This window comes from Macrotis lagotis, chromosome 1 (genome assembly GCF_037893015.1).
Source record: "Macrotis lagotis isolate mMagLag1 chromosome 1, bilby.v1.9.chrom.fasta, whole genome shotgun sequence".
Classification (NCBI taxonomy): Eukaryota; Metazoa; Chordata; class Mammalia; order Peramelemorphia; family Peramelidae; genus Macrotis; species Macrotis lagotis.
The window spans coordinates 875,137,093-875,157,513 of record NC_133658.1 but is presented as its reverse complement, the minus strand read 5'-3'; the positions used below and the strand labels follow the sequence as shown (position 1 = coordinate 875,157,513).

General features: G+C 39.9%; 1 protein-coding gene across 6 annotated transcripts in view; it reads left to right on the top strand.

Annotated features, from left to right (window-relative positions):
• Positions 1 to 20,421, top strand: part of ARHGEF10L (Rho guanine nucleotide exchange factor 10 like) — a 252,095-nt gene that overhangs the window by 169,370 nt on the left and 62,304 nt on the right. For 4 of the 6 annotated variants that reach the window (XM_074218287.1, XM_074218285.1, XM_074218283.1 and 1 more), the window contains 6 exons: positions 717 to 731; positions 955 to 1,136; positions 7,005 to 7,120; positions 8,287 to 8,414; positions 8,923 to 9,023; positions 20,128 to 20,249. In XM_074218287.1, the coding sequence (XP_074074388.1) occupies positions 717 to 731; positions 955 to 1,136; positions 7,005 to 7,120; positions 8,287 to 8,414; positions 8,923 to 9,023; positions 20,128 to 20,249 (664 nt within the window). The remainder of the gene's footprint in view (positions 1 to 716; positions 732 to 954; positions 1,137 to 7,004; positions 7,121 to 8,286; positions 8,415 to 8,922; positions 9,024 to 20,127; positions 20,250 to 20,421) is intronic. The other 2 variants (XM_074218286.1, XM_074218284.1) reach the window with 1 other exon arrangement.

Genomic DNA, 20,421 nt, shown 5'->3' with positions numbered 1-20,421 from the left:
TGTGTTGGTACATTGTTCTCTTACTTTTGCTCCCTTATCTGCCTCAGTTTCCACATCTGTAAAATGGGGATAAAAATATATCTACCTCCCATCTCATTAAGATAGGATGAGCTGGTACAGCTAGGTGATGCAGTAGATAGAGTACCAGCCCTGGAGTCAGGAGGACCTGAGTTCAAATATGGCCTCAGATACTTGGTATATACTAGCTGTGTGGTCTTGGGCAAGTCACTCAACTCCATTGCCTTGCAAAAACCAAAAATTTTAAAAAAGTAAAATGAGTTAATATTTGCAAAACTCTTTGCAGATGTTAAGACTCTATATAAATGCTAGCTACTATGAAGATGATGATGATGACAACGATAATGATAATTCCTTCATCCATTCATTCAGCAGACTTAATAAGGACTTTCTATGTGGAACCAGAGGAGACATAGATAGGACCAGATCCCTGCCCTCATAGAGCTAACAGTTTTATAGGGGAAGAAATCACCAATATAAATGTAATCCTCAATAGTTATTGATAGGTTTATTTGAAGTTCAGAAGGAAGTAATTCACAGGGTATGAAGAAGATAGTTAATCCTGATGGGGAACAAGAGTGAACTGTTTTTCTAAACCTCCTTCCAACCCCCTGACCCCCTCTAGTATCCTGCTTATAGCAGTACTTAGCTTACATTAGAAATCATAATGACCTTCCATCCTTCTCTGTCTTTCTTAGGCCTGTCAACCACAGGTAGGTGGGACTGGAGTCTTGGTTCTTCAAGGGGGTTTGTGTGTGGTTCTGGTGCTGGGAACCTGGGGCTGGGGCTTGCCTGGTGCTTCTGACCTAGTTTAATCTTGGTGTGGTGGCTGCCATTTGGGGCTGCATGATTTGTGGCTGAGCTGCTCAAAAAGGGGATGGGAGTCTCAGGAGTGGGGAGGGTGAACAACCGCAATCCTCCCTTTCCTTTCCACAGGGGGCAGCTGGAGATTAGCAGCCTGGTCCCCCTGGGCCCAAAATACGTGGTGAAATGGAACACAGCCCTACCCCAAGTGCAAGTGATGGAAGTGGGCCAGGAGGGTGGCACCTATGACAAGGACAATGTCGTCATTCAGAATGCTGGCGCCAAGAAGGCTCCTCCAGCTAGCCAGTCCCACAGTGAGTGTCTTAGCCTTTTCCTTCTTAATTCCCGCACTCCATCCCCAACCTAACTCTTACCATCATCTTTCCAAATTTCTTATAGTATATAATACAGAGTAAAGGGGACCAGATAGGAGTGCAGACCCCTTGGGGCAAAGCATTCCTCTCTGGACCCCTTGTTCTTCATCTCTAAGGTTACCAGGGATTTATTCATTGCCAAATCCAGTCCTCACCCTCTTTGACCTTTCCTTAGCTTTGTGAACCTGATTTTCCTTCTACCTTCTGCATCTTTATTTAGAGTATCATCCATCTGTTCCCTATACTCCCTGTGTGCAGGTGTCCCCCAAGATATTCTCCTAGGTCTCATCTCTTTAGGTATGCTTCCTTGGTGATGTGATCAATTCCATTGAGCTCAGATATTATCTTCATGTTTAACTTCCAAATCTTTCTTCCCCTTCTCTCTTTTTTATTTCTCTTTCTGTCTTCCTCCTTATCTCTCTCTCAGTCTTTCTGCTTTCCCTTTTTTCTCTGTCCCTTTCTTACATAACATATTTGTGTGTATGTGTGTATATGGATATGTATAAAAATACATTTATATATAATTATATATAATTGTACATAGTTTATATATACATACATATATTATATATATATGAAATCTTCAATCAAATCTTTCTGCTGAATTCAAATTTAGCAGCTGCCTACTAGACCTTCACATCTGTGGTCGAATAGCATCTCAGATTCAAACTATGTTCCCAAACTGATATACTTTTAAACTTCTCATTATCAAAGATGCCACCATCTTCCCTGCTTCCCTGGCTTGTAGCCTTGAAGTGATCTTGGATTTTTCCCTCTTCCTCAGTCCTGCAGCACATTAGTTGTCATGACTTTTTTCCCCCTTTAAATAGAATTTTATTTTTTTCAAATACAAGTCAAGACAACTGGGTGTGAATCTTGCAAGGCAATGGGGTTAAGTGACTTGCACAAAGCTAGTTCACATAGCTAGGTAATTAGTAAGTGTGTTTGAGTCCAAATTTGAACTCAGGACCTCCTGACTCTGGGGCCAATGCTCTATTCACTGTGTCACCTAGCTGCCCCTACATTTGTTTTTTAAATAAAATTTTGAGTTCCAAATTTTCTTCTTCCCTTCCTCCCTTCCCCTCTCCCTAAGATAGTAAGCAATTTGCTATAGTTTAAATATGTATAATCATGTCATGTCTTTTTTAAAAAAGTTAATTCAAATTTTTAAAAATAGGCAAATTTTCATTCTCATTTATTGTTGTTATGTCTGACTTTGTGATCCTATTTGGAGTTTTCTTGGCAAAGATACTGAAGTGATTTGCCATTTCTTTTTCCAGCTTGTTTGACAGATGAGGAAACTGAGGCAGACAAGCTTAAATAACTTGTTCAGGAACACACAGCAATTGTATGAGGCTGAATTTGAACTCAGGTCTTCCTGTCCACAGACCCTGGGCTCTACCTGCTATGTCACCTAGCTGCCCCTCATTTTCATTGATTTCTCTTTAATTGAAAAAGAAAAAGAAAAAACTAATTCTTAGTAACAAATTTGCACAATCAAGCAAACCAGTCCCATGTTGACCATGTCCCAAAGTGTCCATTTCCTGCATTCTGAGTCTATCCTGAGTCCAATTAGGAGGTGGGTAGTCTTGCCTTCATTGGTCCTCTGGAATGATGACTGGTCATTCTATTGATCAGAATTCTTAAATCTTTGCACAGCTGTTTGTCTTGATGGCATTTGTTGCCTTTGTATAGAATTTGATCCTCATTGTTTCCCTTTCCTCTGTGAGAGTTCACACTCATGTCTTGTTGATTCTGCTCGAATAGCATCTCTTGAGTCTGTCTCCTTCTGTCTATCCCCTTTCCTGTGGTCTATCATAATGTCTCCTAATTGATTCCCTTGTCTCTATTCTCTCCCCTCTTTAATGCAGGCTCTGTAGCTGCAAGATGAATGCTTCTAAGACATACATTTGACCATGTCATCCACCTCCAAAGCTTCAAGCTGTTCCCTCTTGCCTGTAGGATTAAATAGGAACCTCCCAGCCACTCACATTTAAGGAAGGCTTCTATAAACTAGCTCCAAGCTAAGCTTTCGGATTTATTTTATATCACTCCCCATTTTTGCATCCTATCTTCTGGCCAGATTGGGCAGCCAGCTGTTCCCTGAGCTTAGCATTCTCTCTACCTGGGACTTTTCCCTGGGATATAGTCACTTTCATAATCCTCAGTGCCCTTCAGATTCAATACAGGGGTCACTCTCTCTACTCTTGCTATGCTCTCCTTCCTCAGGTTACCTTGTATTTATACTTAACTGTATATGTGTTGTACTCATTTCATTTCTGACCCTTGAGAAAATAGAAGCTCTTTGGAGCAGAAACTCTTTTCTTTCAGTTGTGTCTGACTTTGTGACCCTATCTGGGGTTTTCTTGACTAGGATACTTCAAGGCAATGGGGTTAAGTGACTGGCCAAGTTCACACAGCTAGATAATTATTACGTGCCTGAGGCTAGATTTGAACTCAGGTCCTCCTAACTCTAGGACTGGTGCTCTATCCACTGTGCCACCCAGCTGCTCCTTGACAAAGATACTGAAATGGGTTGTCATTTCATTCTCCAGTTTATTTGGCAGATGAGGAAACTGAGGCAGACATGATTAAGTGATTTGTTCAGGATCTCTTCAATTTTGTTTTTAATCTCCAGTGAGGAGTGTATTTATTGAATTATTATATTTGCAGTTCCTTCTTGGGTTCTTGCAATGACCATGTTCTGTTGACTGTCGAATGTTTAAGAATGTGAGTTGTTACTGTTTTTATTGTCTAGCTGATTCTCTATCTACCGCCTTGTGTTGTCTCTTGTGCAGCTAGGTGGGTCAGTGAGTAAGCTCTGGACTTGGAGTCAGGAAGACCTGGGTTTGAACCCTGATTCATATACTAGTCTTGCGGCCCTAGTCAAGTCACTTTATTGCTTTCTGCCTCAGTTTCCCCATGTGTAAAATGGGAGTAATAATAGTACCTACTTCATGAAGTTGTCTGAGCATCAAATGAAATAATATCTGTAAAGGGCTTTGCAAACCTTTGTATTATGTGTCTTTTAATTATTATCTGTAGAATTGTGAGCAGCTGCCATATCATCATTTTTATTATTATCCACACAATTACCTTATGTGAATGATAAATGATTGAATATCATTGAATATCAGTAAATACTCAACTCACCAGCCCTGAGTTTTTAAAACTGGAGGAGAGAGGGAGGTACAAAATAATAATCTCTTTTGTAGAGTCATGGTTTAGTGGATAGAGAACTGACCCCAGAGTTGGAGAAATTCCAGTTTCAAGTCCTTCCCTTGAGACACATTGGCTTTATGACCCTGAGTAAGTCCCTTAACTTCTTTCAGGCAACCCAGATGGGAAATAGAAGAGCAGGTAGCAGCCTAAATTGGTGGAAGAAGTTTTATCACCCAGAGTTCCTTCTACCTGTGACTAGTTTAAAAAAATACACAAAAAAACCCCAACAACCCTCCTCTCCCAATAGAATCATTGAACGTTGGGATGTGAGAATGGGAACATTCTCTTCCTTGCTACTAGTAGCAACCTCTTTTGAGCTAAACAGGGCAAAAATCATACCCTTTCGACAGAGGAGGAAACCGAGATCCAGAGAAGGAAAATGGTTTCCCTAATGTAACATAATTCATGACAGACCCAGGATTCTGAAACTTTTTTCCAAGACCTTTTCTACTTCTCATAGCTGGCCAGACTGTCTGCATGACCCTGGATGTTTCAACCAGGCTACCTTGGGCCTCATTCAGCATAGGGTTCTTAGAGGGTATGGTTGGGAACATTTTTTCAAGTGAGGGCCCTCGGGGTTTGTGGCCAGGTACTCAGCTAAGTTCCACACCATCCTCAGGTTGAAGAGTGTCCTGTTTTGCTTCCTTGCTTCTGACAGAGGATGGGATCTTTCTGATGAGGGGAAGGCTATATCTGGGGGGGTTCCTGGGCAGAACCATTCTGGAAGTTTGGAGGGAGCACATGTACCATGTTCATTCTCTGTGGAGGCAGCCTGGAATGGGCACATGACCAGATGGGTCCCTTTGGGGAATTCTCTCTCTCCCTGGTCCCCTTTCTAATTAATAGAGCAACTGGATTGATGGAGTGAAACGTGCTTGTGCTGATTTTTGTGCTTCATTCTTCAAAGAAGCTGCTCCTGAGGGTCTCCTCTTTCCTCCCTCCTCTTTCTCCCTCTCTTTCTCCTTCCTTTTCTGATCAGATGCTTCGCTTCAAAGAATCTTCCTGGCCAGTAGCTCTTCCCAGCCATTTAGGTGCTGCTAATTAGAGAACCCTCTACCCCAGCATTCATAGGGACCTCCCCCTCCCCAACACACATATACAAATATGACTCTCTTTTCCTATTCTGAGAACAACCTCCCCTCATGGAATCCCTCCAGAAGCTGCTCATGGAGCAAGGTGGGTTTTAAAGGCTGTTGATGAGGATGATGAAGATGATGGTTACCATTAATATTTAGAGAGGCGGTGCAGCCTAATGGAAGACTTATTGACAAGTTCCATCTCTGATTTATACTGACTGTATGATCTTAAATGGTAGCCACTTAGTCAAACTCTAAGACTTGAAGCTCTGGAAGAGTGGTAGATAAGCTGTGGTAGGGGTCCTTTGCATACCAGGAGTATCCTACTCTAATAGTAAAGCCAAGGTTTCTGACCAAATTATATAAAAATACACAAACATGATTATATACATATCTATGTCTATGTCTATATATCTTACTTGTGTTCCATATGTCATACTTTCATAACCATTATCTCAATTATAAGATGTTAGATTTAGCTCTAGTAGTTTAGTTGTTTTCAGTTATGTCTGACTTTTTGTGACTTCATTTGTGTTTTTCTTAGCAATGATTCTATCATGGTTTGTCAGTTCCTTCTCTAGCTTGTTTTACAGATGAGGAGACTAAGGCAAATAGGGTGAAGTTTGTCCAGGGTCACATAGTTAGCAATTGTTTGAGGTTGGATTTAAACTCATGATTTCCTGACTCCAGGCCTGGGGTTCTATCCACTGCACCACCTAGCTGACTTAGAAGATAGCACAAAGACCATCTAATCCAATGCCATCATTATATAGAGGAGGAAACTGAGTCATAGGAAAGCTAACTGACTTGTCTAGAGTACTATGTGTCAGAGATGGGATTTGAACCCAGATCTTCAGAACCAGTGCTCTTTCCACTATATCACAATGATTCTTTCAGGGAGGTAGGACAGGGCAGCAAACACTAGATTTGAACTCCAAAGACCTGGATTTGAGACCTGTCTCTGCTACTTATGACATGTTTGAGTGTGGACAAGTCACCTTCTTTGAGCCAGACCTCAGTTTCATCATTGTAAAATGAGGGAATTGAATTGGATTACCATTTAAGATTGCCTTTACCTTTAGTTTCTGATTGATGACTCCCATTTTAACAGGCCACTTTACCAGATAAGGAAGCTTAGACTGAAAGAGAAGTGATGATTACTCCAGATAACTGGGGCACTACTGGAACAATATACTCCTGACTCCAGGATAGTGCTAATAATTGGTGACCTGGCAAACCTAATGACCTCCAGTCTCAGGGACAACCCTTTCAAATCCTTTTTCTCATTTTACCCCTCACCTAAAGTATCTTTGGGAAAGCCACATTAGTAGATATATGGACAATATGTGAAGACACCTTTGGGGTGTCCATTGTCCTGCTGATGCTCAACAAGTTTTTCATTCTAGTTCATATGGCTTCCATCCATGTAAAGTGAACTAGTAAAATAGTTTGCTTTTTTCTATCTCTTAATTCCAGTCCTTGCCTTAGTTGTCTATCTTTTCTTTCTCAGACAAAGTATACCTTGGTCCCCCTCGCCTCTTCCAAGAACTACAGGATTTGCAGAAGGACCTGGCTGTGGTTGAGCAGATCACCCTACTTATTAGCACCCTCCATGGAACCTATCAGGTACTGAGCACCTTGGGCAAAATTCTGGGGGTCTAACTATCAGATTGATCAGCAAAAGTGTCTATCATCCTTGCTTAGTAATGGGTTGGGATTCAGTGGGAGCTAATGCTGACAATGAATTAGTGGCAATGATCCCATTCTCTTAGAGGTATTATGAGGCTATCTAGAGTGAAAGTGGTAGCAGCCAACCTCGTACCCCTTTGGAAATCTGAAGTGAATCTTCCAGGGTAGGACAAGGCATGGATTGTAGTTCACTAGGCTAGACATCACAAACTCTCCAGAAAAGCAATCATTCTTTTATGTTGTTCATTCTTGGAACATTGTTCTGGCTGGACAGAACTGATCATCATTGTCATTGTCATCATCATTGTCTAACATTTTTATAGTACTTTACATATATTATCTCATTCATTCTCAAAACAAGCCTGTCTATTTCTCTCTTATTGTACTTATTTTTCAAAGGAAGAAACTGAAGTGAAATGACTCGCCACAGCTAGTATTTGAATGGCTAGAGTCAGCTCAGGTCTCCCTTACTACTAGTTCTGCATTCCATCTTCTGTACCATCTAACTGTCAGGAAAACAGTCACCTAGTAAGCACTTATTAGGCTACACAGAAGGCTAAGTGTAGTGCTAAGTATTGTTGAGGTAAAGAAGAGCAAAAATATCTCTTCCCTCAAGGAACTCAAATTTTAATGGGGGAGACAACATGTAAAGTAGCTACATACCCACATTGTAAATGGAAGATAGTCTGAAGAGATCTTAGTTCCCAGCAAACAATATCTCATCAACAGTGCCCCTAGAACTGAGCCAATCACCAAATTCCTCTCTAGTCTGGAAGAAGTTTAACTTAGATGCAGGAGAGACTTGGCTTCCTCGTTTATTCTGTCCCAGTCAGAAATCCTTAACTTCACTTCTTCCTCTCTTAACATCAAGAGTGCTTGCTCTAAATAGTGAAGTCAAGGGTCAGAGGTGCCATGTGGTCCTGCTGAAAGTGTGTCCTGTTTTCCCTTCCTTCCCACCTTCCTCCTCAGTGGGAGCTGTCCAGGATGGGATAGGATCACGGTTGGTTTTAAGAAAGCAGACAGATTTGGCAGTGACTAAACCTTCATTGGGTAACTACTAGGTACTCTTTCTATTCTATTTATTGTCTTTCCCTCACACACAGAATTTGAACATGACAGTGGCTCAAGATTGGTGTCTTGCCCTTCAAAGGTTGATGCGGGTAAAGGAGGAGGAAATCCATTCTGCTAATAAGTGTCGTCTCCGTCTCCTACTCCCTGGAAAGCCAGACAAGTGAGTTAAGGGTATCAGAGGGGAAGTAGTTTTCAATTTAATTCTATTTAGTCAAGGTTTATTATTATTATTAATTCATTTGTTCAAGAAGCATTTATTGAACACCTACTGTATACAAGGCACTGTGTTAGGTGCTGGAACCAAAAAAGGCAAAAATCAAAGTGAAAATGATCCTTATATGTAATTGTAAAAAAATTAAATAATATTAAATGGAAGAAAAAGAACTGAGTTGAAGTTTTCCTAGTCTTAATTTGCCCACTTCTTCAGTGGGTTAATTATTAGGTGGAGAAACCTGAGGTATAGTTGCTACATCTTACCCAGAGAACTTAGTCAATGACAAGGATGATACCTACCATATTTATTTATTGCCCCATGCTGCCATATTAGGAAAAAAAAGAGAAAATGTAAAAGGCCAAGGTGATCTCCAAAACGGAAGAGATCTCACTCAGTGCTTTGAAGGAAGAAAGGGACCTATTTACAGCTCCCTTGTTCTCTCTCTCCTTGCCAGGTCTGGCCGGCCCATCAGTTTCATGGTGGTTTTTATCACACCCAACCCCTTGAGCAAGATCTCCTGGGTGAACCGTCTACATTTAGCCAAAATTGGACTCCGTGAGTAATCCAAGTGGAAATGAGATTCTAGGGAGTGAACTGGGCTGGGAGAAGATGGTGTAGGCACCAGAAAAGTTGAGTCAAACAAATGATGAGGATTTAAGCTCCTATAGGGTGCCACACTTTTGAGATTCAAAGGAAAAAGTGTAATTTCTGCTCTGAAAAAGCTTATATTCTGTGATGTGTATTTTATATGCAAAATAGATACAGATTAATTTCTGTGTGTGTGTGTATGACACCAACAGCTAAGGGGATCAGAAAAGGTTTCACATAGAAGATAGACTGAGTTTTGAAGTAAAACAAGGGATTCTAAGAGGAAGGAGTATATTCTGGGCATGGTGGATAGCCATTGCAAAGATCTGGAATGGGACATGGGCTATGATGTACAAGAAATTTCAAGAAAGTTAGTTTGGCTGGAGATCAATAGTCAGGGAAGGAATTTTGGTCTGTGTGTAACTGGGATGATCTAATTGGCAATCAGTAGAGAAAACTTTTCTAGAGGTAGTGGTTACACTGATTGGTTACTGGACTCAAAGATAATGGTAGAGAGTGGTGGCCAAAAGATGACAATATGATAAAGATGGCAAGGTAGATGATGCGACACCCAAGGAAATTATGGATAGTTATAAATAGCCAAGCTGGGACCGAAAAACAAGTCTCGTGACTTCAGAATCAATGTTCTTTTCATTGGACCTGAATAGTTTCAGAGATATATTTTTAAAAGGGGTCTTAGAATAAAGACTATGATCACTGAAAGGGACCCTTAGAACAGAGAATGGGAGAACTGGAAGAGGCCTTAGAATAGAATGAGCTGGGAGAAGGTCCTTAAAACAAAGAACGTCAGAACTGAGAAACTTTAGAGACATCCAGTCCATTCTTTTCGTTTACTAGTACAGAAAATAGGTTTGGTCTACTTCATTTTGTTTGTTTCTAATTTTTTTTATTGTTTTTGTTTTAATATGATTTTCACTTCCAAATATACCCCTTTCCAGTCTTTCCCAGAGAGCTATTATGTTTTTTTATAAAAAAAGTAAAAAAAGTAGAGAAAACTGCAATTCAGAAAAATTCATTATCACAAACATTCTAAAGCAGTCATAGTCCCCCATTTCTGCAAAGAAGGGAGAAAGTTCCATTTTTCCATTTTGTCTTTGGGACTGGTCTTGGTCCTTTTAATCACACAGTATTCCATTTGCTTTTGTTATTGTTCTTTCTATTTAAACCTTTGTCACTGTAAATTGTTTTCCTGGTCTTGTTCATTTACTTTGCATTGGTTCATGTGTCTTCTCTGATTTCTTCATATTTATTGTTTCATACAGTGCAGTAATATCCCATTATGTTCATATGCCACATTTTGTTTAGCCATTTATTTCCCCATCCAGGGACACTTCCTTTGTTTCCAGCTCTGTTATCCACAAAAGAACTGTTACTAATATTTTGTTCTATATGGGGCTTTGCTCCCCATCTCCAATCTCCTTAGGGATTCATGTGCTTGGTCCACTTCTGCCAATCTTGCCCCCTGAGTTATTCTCCTGATGTATCCAACCCTCAGTGTCGCAGAGGGGCAGCTTGAGGAAAGGACAGAGCTAATCTTTGAGGTTTCCCCTCATAGTGTGGGGGTTCCTGGGATGTTGAAAGCTCAGAGGCTTATCTTCCAAAAAGTCAAGGCACCAAATCACCAGGGGGTGTCCATGGTTAGACTCCTGCTGGGAAAGGGCAGATACCCCCAGGCCCTGAGACATATCACTGATTACCTTCTTTGGGAAGGAATCCCTCCCCCTTCCTCAAGTTGGTTCTGTTCTAGTTGCCCCAGGCCAGTAACCAGGCTCTGTTTGCATGCTAGCTTTAAAGCCTCCTTTAGGTTTTCCCCTGATAGGCTGGATGAAAGGGGGCTTAGAGTGTGGTGGAGAGCCCTGATGAGTGATGCGGGCCAACCCAGTCCCTTCTCCTTTCCATTTCCTCTGAAGATGCTCTACTGCCTTATCTTTATGCTGTTCTACTGCAGCAAAAGTTTTAATGGAAGGAAATTCATTTGAAATCTTATTTGAATGCCTGAGTCCCCCTGGGGCTGGAATAATTTGTTTCTTTTATTTTGTTAGTTTGTTTTTATCTGCAGAGCCTGGTTATGGGGGAGGAGGAGGGGGAGGAGGGTTGGGGTGGAATAATATAAACCTGTTAGAAATAAAACATGTTAAAGACATTTTTGAGTATAGGATTTTATTTCTTTTTATTTCTTTCTTTTTTTTATCTTATTCTTCATGCATGTATGCCCCCTGTACCGACCATGTGATATGGTTAAAGTCAAATATGCTCCTGTGAGCGTGAAACAAAGAAGCAACCAAATTTAAGGAGATAGGAAGTAGTGTGGTGTAATGGATAGTGTTAGACATGGAGTCAGGAAGACCTGAGTTTGAATCCTGATTCTTACTCTTACTGGCTGTGTGACCCTGGGCTAATCACTTAACCTCTCTGAGTCTCAGTATCCTCAACTTTGAGATGATGATGATGATGATGAGTGTGTGTGTGTGTGTGTGTGTGTGAGAGAGAGAGAGAGAGAGAGAGAGAGAGAGATCCTTATGATCAATTATCTCTAAATCTATGATGCCTCTGAAAAAAGAAGTGATCTTTGGCACAGTATCTCTATGGTGCCTATGCTGGAAGGGACCTTAGATGCGGTAGTTCAACACTTTCATTTTATTGTTAAATAAACTGAGGCCCAGAATGAGGAACTGGCTAAGGCCATGCAGGTGATAAGGCTATATTATGAACCCACAGTTTTCTCCAAATCCAACATTCTTTTTGCCACACCAGGAAAGAGAATGAAACAGGTTGTGAGGATCTAGGGAAATTTCCAAGATTACTGAGAATGTCAGTTCTCTTTCCCTTGACCCTAAATAATGTTGGCTCACAATTAGCCTGAATCACCTCTTCTGAATCACTCTGGGGATAGACAGGTCAAAGATACTCCTCTGATCTAACCCTACCATCAGAAGACCCTGGGCAAATCATTTGCCCAGGGTCTTCTGATATCAGTTCTTGAGTCTTTCTACTATATCACCCAAATCCTTGTTTCTCAATGCCTGCTGTATAAAATCTAATCCCTATTCAAGGTCCTCCACAATTTAATACCTGTCATTCCAACCTCAACTTTTGCCACTTCCAGTACCCCAGTGAAACTGAAAAGCAACATAATGATCTCCAAATGACTTGTCTGATATGGGATGAATCATGTCATTTCTTTGGTTCTAGTATAACTGAGAGGGTTGAAGTAGATGATTTCTAAAGTTCTTTTTACATCTACCATTCTTTCTCTATTCTAAAATTCCTTATAACACTTAACATTCTATATTCTAAGACCCCCTTCCAGATCTTACATTCTCAGTTCTGACATTCTATGTTCTAAGACCCCGTCTGGCTCTGATATTCTATATTCTAAGACCTCTTCTAGCTTTAACATTCTATGTTCTAAGACCCCCTTCTAGTTCTTACATTCTATGTTCTAAAATTTCTTTTAGTTCTGACAGTCTATGTTCTAAGACTCTCTTCCAGCTCTGACATTTTATGTTCTAAGGTCCCTTCTAGCTCTGACATTCTGTGGTCTAAGACCCCTTCCAGCTCTGCCATTCTTTGTTCTAAGATCCTTTCCAGGTCTGACATTCTATGTTCTAAGACCCCTTCCACCTCTGATATTCCATGTCCTAAGACTTCTAGCTCTGACATTCCTTGTTCTAATATCCTTCTAACTCTGACATAATGTATTCTAAAGTCCTTTTCAGACTGACATGTTCTGCTCTAAATTCTTTTCCAGCTCTGATATTACTATGTTGTAATTCGCCTCCCATCTCTGACATTCTATGTTCTAAATTCCCTCCCAGTTCTAACAGTCTATGTTCTAAGGTCTTCTCCAGTTTGACATTTTCTGCTTCATGTTCCTTTTTAGCTCTGATGTTTTATGTTCTAAGATCTCTTCTAATTCTAAAGTCTTCTCTTTTAGATTCCTTTAAATTCTATTTTCATTATTGTAACATTCATCCCAGCTCTGAAGCCCCTTCCTCTGTTCTTATGCCATTTCCAGCTCCACCATTATGTCTTCTAGGGCTTTCTTCTGCTTGCTTCCCCCAGATATTTCCCAATATTCCTTCTTTAATACCCTGAAATCTCATGTGCAGAGGTAAGAATGAGTATGGTATGTATAGGACAATGAAGAGATTGGCCTGGTTGGAGATTCAGGAACATGCTGGAGAGGCATAAATGAGTAGAAAGAGAGCAACCTCAGAGGGATGACTATCTCTTCTTTATTTGTGACCACCTTTGGGCAGGAAGAGGTAATCTCGTGATGGTAACAGTAGAGTTGGGGTGAGAACACCAGAAGATGAAGAGCCAAGCCAACATAGGCCCACTTTTGTAACTAGTTCCAAGCTTCAGACTGAGCCATTTTGTATGGGCATCAGTGCCAAATGGGCCCTGTAAATATGACTTGACACTAAATAAGTTCCCACTTAATGTCAATTGGAAATAACTGCTTTGCCAGTCTAACTTGTTCATAATGTCAATTGCCCAAGTGGGTTATCAAGGTTTTCTTGCAATAGCTTTTTAATTTGGTCTCAGCCCTGTATGGTTTAGCTCTGGGAACAATGGCCCAGCAGATGGAGAGCTGCCACTAGCTTTCCTTCTAATATGAGAGATCAGAGTCAGGCAGAGGGAGCCATCTGGAGTGAAAAGGTCAGATCATTAAAAATAATAATAATAACAATAAATTATAAAGGCTTGATAGGAGGTGGGTGAATGGAGCAAAGAAGAGAAAGAGGAAAAAACACAGGGGAAAAGAGATTTGGCAGTATATGGGGGAAAAAGCATATGTCTGCAGAGTCACTTATACTATATTCAGAAAAAGGACTCTGGAATTTCCTTTGTCCAGCTTTTATCTCCCTCCCTCCTCTGACTCAAGAAGTCTGTTATTTTTCTATCCGCCCTTCCATCCTTGAAAGCCCAATTCAGATACCACTTCTTCAGGAAGGTTTCCTGGATATCCCTGGTTGATAGTAACCTTTCCCTTCTGACTTACCCTAGAATTTTGTTTTGTAATTCTCAAAATGCCAATAATATATTAAAAATCTGTGTTAGTGTTTAATTCCCCCACTATACAGATAACTCCCAGAAGATAGGGACTCTGACTTCTCAAACTTTTTTTTCTTAAACTATTTATGAAAATCCTTTTTATTGATAATCCTTTATTTTTTATATCACCTTTATTCCTGAATAAAGGTGCCTAGGTGGGACAATGGAGAGAGCACAGGATCCATGGATACCTGCATACATAATCAACCACACTTGCTTAAAAGTCATGAGTCCCTGGGCAAATCACTTATGTGTCTGCCTCAGTTTCCTTATCTATAAAAGAGGGAAAATAATAACATCTGCCTCCCAGGGTTGTTGTGAAGCTCAAATGAGATGATATTTGTAAAAAACACTTTGCTGGCCAGCTGTATAAATGCTAGCTATCTTCATTATTGTTATTTTGATTATTACAGCCTTCCATCATGTCCTACTCAATGAGCCATTCCCTGTAACTGATATTTTAAAAATAGAAACAAGGCAGTTCAGCATTGCCACGCAACAATTAATTGCGTCTGATTGTATCTAGTAATACACACCCATAGTCTATGGAATGCATCTATAGGAATGGAGACACATGTTTTCAACTCTTCCCCAGAGCCAAGCTTGGTCATGGTTTGGTATTTTTGGACTTTTTTTGGTCTTTACATTTCTAACACCCAACAACCATTTATTAAGTTTGTTTTGTGGGCATGTATTGTGCTAGGGATACAAAGATACAGAGTGAAACAATTCTTGTTCTTGAGGAATTTATAGTCTGTCAGAGAAATGGTTTATTTGTGAGTTTATACAAAATGAATGCAAAATAAATGGCACTAAATACTAGGTGAGGCAGCTTGGTGATTCACTGGACAGAGCACAACTCCATGAATCCAAATCTGTCTTCAGATACTCACTAGCTTATGACCCTGGGCAAGTCATTTAACTGTTTGCCTTATCTGTATAAAGTGACCTAGAGAAGTAAATAGCAAACCACTCTAGTACCTTTGCCAAGAAAACCCCAAATGGGGTCATGAAGATTTGGGCCTTACTAAAAAATGATTGAATAACAATAAAAATGATACATAATTAGGAAAGGCATTAAGAATTGGGGTAATCTGGAAAGGTGTAGATTGGGCTGGAAGGAAAGACTTCCAAGAGACAAAGGAAAAGAAGAGCATGCTTTGATGAGTTCAAGTTAATTTGAGTTTAGTAGTATGTATGAATGCAGTAGGTGCTTATCAAATATTTACTGTGTCTGTCAGCTCAATTACCTACTGGGAGATTAGAAGTCTCCCTCCGTATTGTTAGCTGGGTCTGCATCATTTTGCTATCCTGAGTCTCAGTTTCCTTGTCTGTAAAATCGGGCTACCTAGTCCCTGGAGAGACTACAGCATAGGTTTGCTGCCAGGCTCAAGTGAGGTAAAACACATCTAAGGGTGTTTTATAAACTTTATAAACTTTGAAGCACTATGGAAATGCCAGGTGTTGTTGTTGGCGGCATTATTATCATCAGATATTTGTTGAATGTGTGAACAAATAAAGGAGTGAATGAATAAATGGATATGTGGTGGATAGGAGTCTGAAAGTATTGAACAACAGGTTGTTTGAATCTTAACGGTATCTGCCATTTGCATAATGTGTGGTGGCTTTTCCATATTGTTAGTTTGTCTCATTCTGCTGTTGACAATTCATTCAGTTCCTGCCTAACCGGGGTCCATTTACTGATCTGGGTCAATCCAGACCTCCCTGGATTGAAAGGTCTCCTTTCCCTTCTCCTTAACTCTTGTATGCTCTCCAAAGTCCTTTCCCCAGACAATTTGAAATCACAGGGGACTTTTGGAATGTTGCAGCAGTACTAAGGAAGGTTGCCAAAGGATGTCAGAGGTGGGAGGGTCCTTAGAACACAAGATGTCTGAGCTGGGGGGGAGCTCTTAGAACACAGGATGTCAGAGCTGGGAGGGCCCTTAGAACATAGGATATCAGAGCTGGGAGGGCCCTTAGAACACAGAATGTCAGAGCTGGGAAGGTCCTTAGAACACAGGATGTCAGAGCCTCTCTGAACATAGAATATCAGAGCTAGGGAAGATCTTAGAACCTAGAATGTCAGAGCTGTGACATAAATAAAATGTAAAGGTGGAAAGGTCTTTTAGAAAAGAGAATTTCAAATCTGGAAATGAAGTTTGAGATCACGTAATACAAACTATCTTATTGAAGAGTTTGCTACTCCTTGGTGTCATGATTTATACTTGTTCACCCAAGTCATTCTTGGTAGAGTCCAGGTCTTCTACTTTCTTGTCTTGGGTTCTTTGATATTTGGGGCTTATCTAAGGATTTTCATTTATCCAAGTTCTACCAGGTCATTTGAGATCTGGCTTTGTAATAGGGCTTTTGAGCATTTTTATTGTAGCTTTTAAATGGGGGGGGGGGTGAAGTTGATATTTGCATGAAAAAATTGGGAGTAGAGGGGAGTCTTAATAAAGTGGATAGAGCTTTGGATTTTCAAACACTCAACTTCAATCCCAGCTCTTGCCATTCAGTGGTTTTATGACCTTGAGCAAGATATTCATCCATCAGTTTATTCATCCATCAAATGAGAATGATAATCTTTACCCAAACTGTGTCCCAGGATGATGGTGAGGATAGAGCAGTTACTCCATAAATCACTAAGAAAATGGGAGCTATCATTGTCATCATCAGAACATTATCATTATTGAATAAACCATTGGATGTAGCACCTTGCATAGGATTCAAGAGCTGTAGATAGGGAAACCTAAGTTAAGTCCTCCCCCCAACTAGCTGTATGACCCTGGGCAAGTCATTTGACTCTTCTGAGCCTCACTTTCCATCTTTAAAATGGAATAAATATAGCACCTACCTTCGAGAATTGTTGGGAAAATCAAATGAGACAAAGTGTAAAGCATTTATTAAGTTTGCCATTACTATTATTATTCTTATTGGGCAGCTAGGTGGCATGGTGGATAGGGTTCCAGGCCTGGAGTTAGGAAGATTTAAGTTCAAACCTTTAGTAACTGTGTGACCCTGGACAAATCACTTCACCTCTTTGCCTCAGTTTCCTCTGTAAAATGCGAAGGAAATGGCAAACCTCTCTAGTATCTCTGCTAAGAAAACCCTAAATGAGGTAATGAAGAATTGGACACAACTGAAACACCTGAACAACCGCAAAGGCAGCTAAGTAGTGAATTGTATACTGGAGTCAGGAGGACTCATCTTTATGAGCACAAATCTGGCCTGAGGCACTTAATAGCTGTGTGACCTTAGGCAGGTCAAATAACTCTGCTTGCCTCAGTTTCCTCATTTGTAAAATGAGTTGGAAAAAGAAGTGGTGAACCATTACAGTATCTTTACCAAGAAAATCTCAAATGGGGTTATGAAAGAGTTGGATATGATTCAATAATAGAAATTATGATGATAATTAGCCTGGAAGAGAGAGAGACTCTAGGACTCTTAAGATGATAATTTTTATGGCTGTGCAAAGCTTAGCTCCCTTTGCTGATCTCATTTTTGCTATGAGTTGGTACAGCCTAGCCTAGGAACTCGGTTCTTTGCTGCTACTACTGAAGAGGTCCAAGCAGCCAGAGGGTTGATGAAGACATTGGATTGGCTAATGAGCCCTTCTCTGCTTCCCATCAGTGACTCCACATCATTTAGCTGTGCTCAGCCCCAGAGCTGTAGACTACAGGAAGTAATAGCTCCCTCATGAGGGCGATGCTCCCATAGCTTTGATTGCCCTAAGGGACTGCTCCCCTCACCCTAGGACTTAGTGAGTCATAGGTCTGTGGATCTACACATGAGTAAAGTGGGGGCCTCAGAGAGGAAGGGAATTGTATGGATCACTAGGGAATAGGAAGAGTATCTTTCATTATGGTCTAGTCAGGAAGGACTCGAAGGATAGACCTTTGAGGAGGCTGCCTCAGTTGTAGTGGGAAGAATCTTGGGGACAGAAGATGGGTGTTGGTGGCCTGACTGCTTTGTGGTTTTCGGTTTCTTCATGATTCCAGTTCTCTGTTAAATATTTGGATTATTTGATGTGAAAGGTTCCTTTTGGATCTGTTATGAAAACCTGAGGCACCTAGGTGGTATAGTGAATAGAGTACTTGACACCTAGGTAGTGTAGTGGATGAACTTGACTTAGGGTTAAGAAGACCTGAGTTTGAATCCTGCCTTAGATGCTGGCTGTATAACCCCCGAACAAGTCACTTAATCTTTTTCTGTCTTAGTTTCCTTATCTACAAAATGGGTATAATCATAGCACAATTCCAAAGTTTGTGTGAGGATCAAATGAGAACTTGGCAAAAGTGTTTTAGAAATCTTAAAAGAGATATAGAAATATTACTATTATTACTGAAAATGCTAAATTTCATTTCTAGTTTTAGCTTTTAGTAAAGTTATTTCAGGTCTGATAGTCTTTGTTTTGAAGTTCTTTCAAATGATATCCTTTTTTTCTCTTAATTCTTTGTGATTCAGAGTTTGGCAATACCAACAACCTAATTATTTTTATATAGAAAGGACAGAAAATGATTGCATGTGGGAATCTGTGAATTTTATTTGTAAAGATTGTATTTTTAAAAAATAAGTATATAATAAGTTTATCACATTAACTTCAAAGCCATTCGGCTCATCTATGTCTCCCTCTGGAATATCTTTCTGTCCATGTAGTTTTAAAAAATGCTTCAGTGATACTTTTTTATTTCCTTTCCTTCTATTATCAACTTCTCCACTTCAGTTTCACTAAATTGAAAAAAAATTCTTTTAGAAAACAAACCCATATATTGACCATGTCTGAAAATGTATATTTTATTCTGTACCTTCATTCCATCCCATTCTATTATGAGGTAGGCAGCACACTTCATCAACAGTTGTCTCATATGTATACATCTATTTCTATATGAGTGTGTGTGGTGTCTACATATGTCTTTATATATATATTATTCATGAATCATATTTTATGAGTACATTGATCAGAGTTTTCAGATCTATTGTCATTGTATAAATTGTTCTGGGTATGCTTTATTTACTCTGATTTTGTTAATGAAAATCTTCTTGGGTTTTTCTAAATCCATCCCTTTCATCCTTTCCTATGGAGATACCATAATTTGTTTCTCCAGGCCTTGGTGACAGGAACCACATTTGCACCTGGTTCTTTGCTGTCACCAAGAGCATCGCTACAAATATTTTTGCACACTTGGGTCTTTTTCCTCCTTTTTCTTTGCCTTTGCATAATAAAATTCCTTAGTAGTGGCATCACTGAAGTCGAAAGGTATAGAGTTCAGTGACTTTTTGGGTATAGTTCCAAATTGTTTGCCAGCCCATTATAAGTTTATATATCCAATGACAATGCATCTGCGTGATTATTCTCCTACATCCTCTCTAACAATGGTTATTTCCCTTTTTTGTCATCTTTGCTAATCTAATTCATGTGAGATGAAATCTTCGATTTAATTTACATTTCTCATTAGTAATTTGGAACAGATATTTTTCTTGTTGGGAGAGGTAGCTATTGCTAACTTTATTTTTTCTTTACTGCTATTCATATCCCATTTATTTACTGGGAAATGGCTTTCATTATTATGAATTTAAGTATGTTCCTAATAAGTCAATATTTTGCATTGGTATTCATGATTGATTTTGGTCTATAGTTTTCTTTCTCTGCTTTCTCCCTTGTTTAGGTATCTATATTTAGAGGAAATTGTTCTAAGGGCCCTTCTAGCTCTGGCTTTAATTTTTGTAATATTGGTTAGAGAATTTCCCAGGAATAAGGGAAGCTGTGAAGGAAGAATGAGAATTAATTTCTATCATGCTTGAAAGAGGCCTTCCTGGCCCATGATCTAGAAACACATTGTAGATTACTCTGTTGGACAATGCTCCTGAGACTGGTCTAGGCTCCTGAGGCTTAGAGATAAGTGATCCAAGTTTAGGATTTTTAACCACTTTTCCCTTTCCCCTCACCAGAACTAACCAACTCCTTCCTATCTTGTTCCATTGGTTCTAGGGGAAGAGAATCAGCCTGGCTGGAAAAGCCCAGATGAGGATAAGAAAAACAAAGCCCCTTTCTGGTGCCCTATTTTGGCCTGTTGCATCCCTGCCTTTTCCTCTCGAACCCTCAGTCTTCAGGTGAGTAGATTTGGCCTTTCTATGCTGAAAAGTTGGAGAGAAGAGTTGTAGAATAGCAAGAGCTATAACATACACCTGAGAGTTGGGGGAGGGAAGACTTTGTCATCAATTTAAAATGTGATGCCATGTAGACCCTTTCATTGCTTAGTTACTCAATTGCCCTATCAAATCA